The sequence below is a fragment of the Entelurus aequoreus genome, linkage group LG09, assembly GCF_033978785.1.
Source record: "Entelurus aequoreus isolate RoL-2023_Sb linkage group LG09, RoL_Eaeq_v1.1, whole genome shotgun sequence".
Taxonomy (NCBI): Eukaryota; Metazoa; Chordata; class Actinopteri; order Syngnathiformes; family Syngnathidae; genus Entelurus; species Entelurus aequoreus.
In genome coordinates this window covers 74,180,807-74,190,357 of record NC_084739.1, presented here as the reverse complement: position 1 = coordinate 74,190,357, position 9,551 = coordinate 74,180,807, and the positions used below count along the sequence as shown (strand labels likewise).

Genomic DNA, 9,551 nt, shown 5'->3' with positions numbered 1-9,551 from the left:
ATTAAATTTGTATTAATTTTAATTAATTTTTTTCATAAGAAATCAATTTTTAAAAATAAGTTTCTCGGCCATCTCTATGCAACCAGAATGGCGATTGTTATTTATCCCGATTCTAAATTGATTCTTTTTTTTAAATGGATTAAGAAAAAAATCTATTTATGTATTTTATTTATCATATTTTATAAGAATACATTTTTAAAAATACGTTTTTAGGCCATCTCCAGACTCACAATTTTTATTTATCTTTATTTTCATGACTATTTACATTGTAGATTGTCACTGAAGGCATCAAAACTATGACACCTGTGAAGTGAAAATAATTTCAGGTGACTACCTCTTAACTATTCTGTAAGTAGAAAAACAAACCATGTGATTTGTCACAGCCAATCAGCTCATAATAAGGAATGGATTATTAGATGAACAATATTGAAATAAATTATCTCTGAGTAAGATCATGAATAAAGTTGATATTTTCTGGCTTTAAATTTTTTATTTTTAAGCACATTAATTTGTTATTAAATGTTTTCCATGTTGTAATTTTAGGTGGAATATTTACAACAAAGTACAGCACACAATTATTTTAAATAACTGTTGTTATCGAAGTGTTGAAAAATAAATACTTGATCAAATCCTATCTTTATGCAGATGTTGACCATCTCTGTTCTGCTGCTGTTGTTCCTCCCACATCATCCTATCTCCGCCTCCCCGGTTGCCAAGGTAACCCCCACTCGACCTCGCCTCAGACAATTAGGAAAGTTTTGTAGCCAATCGGGAGCCAGAAAAAAGGGCTGAGGAGCGGGCGCTTGGTTAGGGGTCGGCTGTCCTTGCAGTTTTCCCTTTACTTACGATACGTTTTGTCATTTCAAGTTTGTTTACCTGCGTTTAATTTTTATTATAGAAAAAATAATATAAATATGTAGCAATGTATAGTTGTAGTTTATGCAGTGATGGAGTAAAAGAATCAGGAAATGGTGTTATTTAAATAAAATAAAATAGCGATAAGATGAAAAAGAAACTACCTGACAGTATATAATGTGTGCATTGTCAAACAAAGAATTACAGATGTTAAAATAAAGATACAAATAAAATTAACATATGATAGAGAAAATACAAATATGGGTGAATATGTAATAAAATAAGTCCCACATAATAAAATAAATAAAGTTCAAGATACGTATTTACTTTACATCAGCGCTTCTCAAATATCTTCACACATACAGATAAATAAATAAACAAACATTAGAGAAATAAACATTCACTTCAAAGAATGGGAAAATAGTAAATCAATAAATAAATACATTAAAAAAAAGAATGTAAAAATAATAAATAAATTAATAAAGCAAATAAAATAAAGATATTAATAGTAATGGGGGGAAAAAAATTCACACTGTTTTTATCTTTATTTGTTCTATTTATTTACTATTTTCACATTCCTTTTATATTTATTTTTATTATTTATTTATTATTTTCTTTTATATTATTATTGTTTTATTTATTTATTTAGACTTAAACTTAAGTTTGTCTAAGTATAAGTCTAAATAAAAAATAAAAAAAGTTTAAGTTTGTCTAAGTCTAAATAAAAAATAAAGTGAAAATAATAAATAAATAAATAAAAAGGAATGTGAAAATAATAAATAAATAAATAACACAAATGAAGATAAAAAACAGGAGTGTGAAAATAGAACATACATCATGTGAAAATCATAAATCAATCGATAAAAAATAAAAAAGGAAATTGAAAACAGTAAATAAATAACTAGAATTGAATAAAAACAATTTAAAAAAGGAATGTAAAAATATTAAATAAATCAATTAAAAAAGGGAATGTAAAAATGGTAAATAAATACAATCAAATTAATTACAATATTTTTTTTTAAAAAGGAATGTGAAAATAGGAATGTTGATTATACATCGCCCACCCAAATTATTCCAGGAATGTATCGCACTTTGACCCAGTCTAGTGCGAGCACTTTAATTGCGTGCACTATTTCAGCTGAGCGTCGCTGCGAGCGTCTACCCAGGTGGGCGGTGCCATAGAGAATGTGCTGACGCATTAAAAACATCACAAAGATGAGTTACTGCTGTTATGAAGTCATGTTAGACCTCCTAAATCCCTCCGAGGTCCTCACCGGGACAAGACGACGCCTGCAGGAAGGCCTTAGGTCCAGGCTGAGGTCAAAGGGCGTCAGTGTTTGTGTTTTTAACCACAAGTTCACTACATGTTGAACATGACACTTCTAAATTGATCCTTCAAGTGGAACACCTTGTCACGCACAGCAGGTTGTCAGGTGCGTGAGTGATGATTAAAGATGGCGGCAGCTCCTCTCTAATCTCGTCGGCCCCGCGGCGCTCTTGATGGCGGCGTTGTGCGAAATGCTGACTGCTTGTTCCTCTTTAGTTTGGTGTCTGATCAAACGAGACCGAATCATTAGCCTTTCTTTTTCAGTCCCTCCAGGATTTCACAGGATTTTTTTTTTAAATGCCTGAATTTGTTTCCGTTTTTTGTTTTTTTTCATTTGTGACAGATGTTGAAATATTTGCAGGCTTTTTCCCAAAACAACTCGCGATTTTATGAATTAGTTATTAATGTTTTAAGTGTTTCATGAACCCTTAACCTCTAAAATCGCAGAATTTGAACCAAAAATGTAAACAAAAAAAATACTGTATTGATTTTTTAGAGCACACAGACTGAGACGCGCTGACATAAGCAGGTTCCACTGTATGGAACTGCTAAACTAATACATACAGTCCAGCCTCGCTTTACGAACGTCTCTATTTGCAACCTTTTACATGGCGCCAAAAATTATTTATACAGATTACAAATTGATTTATCATTTTAAAAAATTGATTTGAAAAATACAACATAAATATGGATTTTTTTTTACATACATAAATATGGATTTTTTTTTTTTATAAGAATCTATTTTTAAAAACCTTTACCCAACATTTTTAGGCCATCCCCATGCAACCATCAATCAATCAATCAATCAATCAATGTTTACTTATATAGCCCTAAATCACGAGTGTCTCAAAGGGCTGCACAAGCACAACAACATCCTCGGCTCAGGGCAAGGAAAAACTCAACCCAATAGGACAATGACAAATCTTGGAGGGGACCGGTGCAATGGACGTCGAGTGGATCTAGCATAATATTGTGAGAGTTCAGTCCATAGTGGATCTAACATAATATTGTGAGAGTCCAGTCCATAGTGGATCCAACCAGAAGGAGCTTTACTAACCTGTTACTTCTTTTGAAAAGTTTAATTATAATTATTATAACCAGGAATACATTGCGAGAATCGTGTTGAGTCGAGAATCCATTCTGAATGGAATCGTCACCCTAAGAATCAGAATCGGATCGAATTGTCAGGTGCCCAAAGATTCACACTCCTTAGGCTTAGAGTTAACATAAGTGAAACACCCAAAAATATATGACACTGAGGTGTATCCTGGCTAAAGTAGCTATAAAAAAAAATAAAAAATCTAGCACGCTAACGTTAGCATGCCAAAATGATAACTGTAACTTGCGTCAAGCACCAAAATATCTTACTAGGTTTTATATATTATTTATTTATTTATTATTAGGTTTGTACCCGAAAATGTTGTTTAAAATGTGAGCCTGCTATTGTTAGCATGCATCAAGTACCAAAATATGACTGAGGTGTGTACCTGCAAAAGTAGCAAAACAGCTAGCATGCTAACGATTATGCTGCGGGCCGTTTAACCTAGACTGACCATACGTCCTCTTTTCCCCGGACATGTCCTCTTTTGCGGAGATGTCCGGGCGGAGTTTCTTAAATGCCTCAAATGACCTGCATTTTGAGTTAGGGTTGCGTGTATTTTCAATGTACGTCCAGGGTTAAGAAGGGGTTAAAAACAAAACAAATTGTGAAAGTGTGCGCACGCAGCAGCATTCGTGAGGGAGGGGCAGAGACAGAGAGAGCGAGAGAGTTATGATAAACGCGCATGCGTCGCCAGGCTCTGCTTTTTATCCATAGATTTATCAGATTTTATTTTTTATATAGCAAGGGTGTCAAAAGTGTGCCCTGGAGGCCATTTACAGCCCACAGCTAATGTTTTAAAGGCCCACGGCACATTCTAAAAATACTATTAAAATAAACAAAAACATAACAAAAGTGAAATAAAAAAGCTTAAACGTGAAATGTAATTTAGAAAAAGTTGCAATGTTGACTAATAAAACAAAGCTGTTGTTTTTTCTTTCAAACTGTTATTGCTCAAAACATATTATTGACTCAAAATCAATGTTATTATGAATTATTGACCTATCCAAGGTTCCGATTACTTCACATCAATCAATCAATCAATCAATGTTTATTTACATCAAATATTCCACTTAGAAAAATATTTTCGGTGGAAGATTTTGCATATTTTGTGTGTTTGCCATAAAAAAACATAGTTTTGTTTGACAAAAAAGGGCGGAAAACAAACAAACACTAAAAACAACATAAAAAAAACTAAAACATTTTGAAATGAGGAATAGATCTGAAGTTGATGTAGAGTCCAGAGATTTAAGCGTTAAATATAAAATGTATGTATGCCCTGGCACACCATTATCATCATTTCATGACCCAAGCAAAACACTTTTTACACTTTTATACTGAAATAAATACACCTACAACTTATTCAATAAAAACATATCAAAAACTACCAGCAGTGGTAAAGTTCAGATCCATGAAGGAAAGAAGAAAGCGAATGAATGTTTATAACTGAATACATTTACATATGTATACACATATTTTTTTTTTTTTTTTTTTTTTTAATTTTTAATGAATTAAGTAACGTTTATGACAACCTTTTTCCAAAACACAATATAGAATGTGAGTTATAACAGGACAATGCATACGTTTATCATTTGTTTTCTAAATGCTTACAAAAAAGTGGGACCCCAAAAATTTACTGTGGGACCCCATTTTGAAAATTACTAGCGCCAACACTGCTGTCAACAGAGGAGAAAAATTGCTTTATTTAAATATATATATTATTTATAAAGCAAGTTCGAGTATCATTGGCATATTTTCACCTAGTCTTGGCGTGCTGCCCGCCTTGGCACGCATATATGTGTCCTCTTTTTGGGATTTCAGAATATGGTCAGCCTAGTTTAACCGATCCCTAAGTTCAACACGAACCCTAACCTCATTGTTGTCATGCTAACAGCCTATTATGATATGGGTCACGTCAAGGGTGTGTGGGAATCGAACGCCGACTTACTTACGGCGTGCGTATGTGTCCTACACTGACCAGCTGCACGCGCGCTGCACAGGCTCTTTGTCATTGAAAGCAGCAGGCCCCTAGGAGGTCAGAGGTCACCATCTGCAGTCCGACACACTCTATTCAGAGAAATGGAAGGTGTGGACACGTCTTCATTCTTTGTGTTCTTCAGGATCAGTCGGTTTGTAGCAGAACTTTCTGTGGAGCCGGCCGCGAGTGCGTGTCCGACGACGGAGGCCGGCCCGTCTGTCGCTGTCTGCAGGTAAGACGAGGTCCCCCCCCCGGGGGAAGGCCGAAGACTAACCGCAGACGAGCCGCGTGTTTCCTGAAATTAACGCCTCGCTCGCCATGCAGCGGTGTGACGTCTCCGAGCACTGGGTGTGCGCCAGCAACGGCAGGTCCTACAGGAACCACTGTGAGCTGCACCGAGACGCCTGCGTCACCCGCACCAAGATCCACGCCGAGACCACGGGACGCTGTCCAGGTGCGCAGAACACACACGACACGTCGAGTTATAATATCACACCTGAAGACATATATTTTTTAAAAAGGTTAAGCATTTTTTACAATGTTAGAGAAATGACTTAATACACTTACTAAACATCTGTCCAAGTTCTAATGTAGTACCTTGTCTGACCTGTGGGAGGCAGCAGTGTGATTGATTGAAACTTTTATTAGTAGATTGCACAGTACAGTACATATTCCGTACAATTGACCACTAAATGGTAACACCCGAATAAGTTTTTCAACTTGTTTAAGTCGGTGTCCACGTTAATCAATTCATGGTAAACGCTGGTGTATCACTGTGATAGGGCCATTATATAATAGGAAAATAGGTAAGTATAACAATATAACAACAGTGTTTCCCATAAACTGCCAAGATACCTGTGGTGGTGGGGGCGTGGCTATGGGCGTGGTCACATGACATCATCGAATAATTTGCATAATTTACTACAATGATATGATTTTCTCTAAAAAGGCTCAAAAAATGTATACTTACTAATTAATAATAACAGTTTTGTTTCAAACGTCCATCCATCCATCCATTTTACAATATAATTACAACACTTTATGTACATATTTATATACAGATTTGAACAATAAGTTATTCACTGAAATATATTTATTAATTGTGGTTCTTACAAAAAATATATCTTATAAAATATAAAAGCTGAAATGTCTCATAAAGCTCTGCCCCTTTAATTAGTGCATACTAAATAATTTAACTTTAGCCTACTACTACAACCATATTATTTACCAGCAACATAAAGTGAAACAGAGGCAGAGGTGTCCTGCCACAGTCAGTAACAAATAAACAGAAAACAGTAGTGGTGGTAGATAGACACAGAGCTTCATCAAACATCTGATCCACTGAACAAAGAGCTCCAAAAATCTTGAACATTAGACTGCCATCAGTTTTAGTCCCTACACTTAACCATGTGTTTCCTACTGCCTGCAGACTTTGCACCCTTTGTTATATACACATGTTGTGTTTGTAATATAAATACATTTAATAAAGTCAAATACAAATAAGGCAACAAGAGAAGTATCCTACACTTCTCTTTTTTAAAGTAAATCTGAACAGCCGATATGGGCATCTACATCAACTATATGATTTGCCTGAGAAGCTGGAGAGGACAAAAAAAAAAAAAAAAAAAAATTTAATTTTTTTTTTATTTGTGGCGGACGTAATTCTTTCGTGGCAGGCCGCCACAAATAAATGAATGTGTGGGAAACACTGAACAATATGAATGAAAACAAAAAAATATATTTGTGTAAAATAAAAGGAGAAGAACTGAAAAATATTGCTAGTATGGATCCAGTATTAAAGTATCCTTGGAGTCGACACTATTGGTGTTTGGATCGGTCTTTACCCGGTGACAACACTGAAAGGGATTATTGATGAGTAAGCAAATATGGAAGATGTTTCATGGCGGATGGTGGACGTGATGACACACTCAGCATGTGTGTATTTGTGTGTTGTGATGATGTCCGTGTTTCTCTTCCCAGAGAAGCCGGCCAAGACGGACGTGAGTCCAAGTAGGTCAAAGTTGAAACACTCCACGTTTGAGTGAAGCGTTTTGACACAGCAGCCTTTGCTGCCATGTTGTGTTTGCAGTCGTGTGTTTCCTGTCTGATCGCGACTGGCTGAGGGAGCGAGTGATCCAGTGGGTCCAGCAGGAGGTGGGATCTGACGCCTCATTAGTTAAACAGCTCATGCAAACTTACTTTCAGGTTAGTTTTTACATCACATGGCATCAATTATGTGTATGTGCTTTGTGTAACAGGTGTTAAATGTGTTACATGCTGTGTGTTACATGTGTTACAGCTGCGTGTATCGTGTGTTACATGTGTTACAAATTAAGTGTTAAATTTGTTTCAGATATGTGTTACAGTCGTGTGTTAAATGTGTTACAGGTGTGTTTTTTGTGTTGCAATTGTGTTAAATGTGTTACAGCTGTGTGTATTGTGTGTTACAAATTGTGTTATTCGTGTTTCAGATATGTGTATTGTGTGTTACAGTTGAGTGTTAAATGTGTTACAGATGTTTGTATTGTGTGTTACGTTTGTTAAATGTGTTTCAGATATGTATATTGTGTGTTACAGTTGTGTGTTAAATGTGTTTCAGATAAAAAATGTGTTTCAGAAATGTGTATTGAGTGTTACAGTTGTGTGTGAAATGTGGTACAGATGTGTGTATAGTGTATTACGTGTGTTAAATGTGTTTCAGATAAAAAATGTGTTTCAGATATGTGTATGGTGTGTTACAGTTGTGTGTTAAATGTGTTTCAGATAAAAAATTTGTTTCAGATATGTGTATTGTGTGTTACAGTAGTGTGTTAAATGTGTTACAGATGTTTGTATTGTGTGTTATGTTTGTTAAATGTGTTTCAGATATGTGTATTGTGTGTTACAGTTGTGTGTTAAATGTGTTTCAGATAAAAATGTGTTTCAGATATGTGTATTGTGTGTTACAGTTGTGTGTTAAATGTGTTTCACATAAAAAATTTGTTTCAGATATGTGTATTGTGTGTTACAGTAGTGTGTTAAATGTGTCACAGATGTTTGTATTGTGTGTTAAATGTGTTTCAGATATGTGTATTGTGTGTTACAGTTGTGTGTTAAATGTGTTTCAGATAAAAATGTGTTTCAGATATGTGTATTGTGTGTTACAGTTGTGTGTTAAATGTGTTTCAGATAAAAAATTTGTTTCAGATATGTGTATTGTGTGTTACAGTAGTGTGTTAAATGTGTTACAGATGTTTGTATTGTGTGTTACGTGTGTTAAATGTGTTTCATCAATGTGTATTGTGTGTTGCAGTTGTGCGTTAAATGTGTTTCAGATAAAAAATGTGTTTCAGATATGTGTATTGTGTGTTACAGTTGTGTGTTAAACGTGTTTCAGATATGTATATTGTGTGTTACACGTGTTACAAGTGTGTTACAGATGTGTGTATTGTGTGTTGCAGGTGTGTGTATTGTGTGTACATGTGTGTGTATTGTGTGTTACAGATGTGTGCATTGTGTGTTAAAAGTGTTACAAATGTGTGTTACATGCGTTTCAGAAATGTGTATTGTCTTACATTTGTTACAGTTGTGTGTTAAATGTGTTACAGATGTGTGTATTGTGTGTTGCAGGGGTGTGTATTGTGTGTTACAGACGTATGCTAAACATGTTACAAATGTATATTGAATATTTTACAGCTGTGTGTTAAATGTGTCACATGTGTGGTACATATGTGTGATACATTATGTCTTACAAATGTATGTTAAACGTGTTACAGATGTGTGTTGAATATCTTACAGACATGTGTTACAGATGTGTGTAGAATATCTTACAGACATGTGTTAAATGTGTGTTTTACATGTGTTACAGATTTGTCACTTGTGTGTTACATGTGTTACAGATGTATGTTAAATGTGTTACATATGTGTGTTGAATATCTTACCAAATGTGTTACAGATGTGTGTATTGGGTGTTACAGATGTGTGTATTGTGTGTCATACGTGTTACAAATGTGTGTATCGTGTGTTACATATGTGTGTATTGTGTGTTACAGATTTGTGAATTGTGTGTTACAGATGTGTATATTGTGTGTTACAGATGTGTATATTGTATGTTACAGATGTGTGTGTTACAGATGTGTGTATTGTGTGTTACAGATGTACGATAATGGAGATTCTCAGCTGGATTCCAAAGAGTTCTTAAGTTTTCTGCAACATAATGAAACGGCACTGAACCTCAACTCCTCCAACACCTTGGAGACCAACACTCTGCTCAGGTATATGTGATATGAATTGACTAAATAAAAACATTAAAA

At 34.9% G+C, this 9,551-nt stretch overlaps 1 protein-coding gene across 4 annotated transcripts in view; it reads left to right on the top strand.

Moving 5' to 3' along the window:
- The window catches only part of LOC133657700 (follistatin-related protein 1-like), a 57,320-nt gene that overhangs the window by 41,840 nt on the left and 5,929 nt on the right, over nucleotides 1-9,551 (top strand). For all 4 annotated transcript variants that reach the window (XM_062059321.1, XM_062059319.1, XM_062059320.1 and 1 more), the window contains 6 exons: nucleotides 646-717; nucleotides 5,402-5,491; nucleotides 5,584-5,713; nucleotides 7,240-7,269; nucleotides 7,349-7,464; nucleotides 9,394-9,512. In XM_062059321.1, coding sequence (XP_061915305.1) covers nucleotides 646-717; nucleotides 5,402-5,491; nucleotides 5,584-5,713; nucleotides 7,240-7,269; nucleotides 7,349-7,464; nucleotides 9,394-9,512 — 557 coding nt within the window. The remainder of the gene's footprint in view (nucleotides 1-645; nucleotides 718-5,401; nucleotides 5,492-5,583; nucleotides 5,714-7,239; nucleotides 7,270-7,348; nucleotides 7,465-9,393; nucleotides 9,513-9,551) is intronic.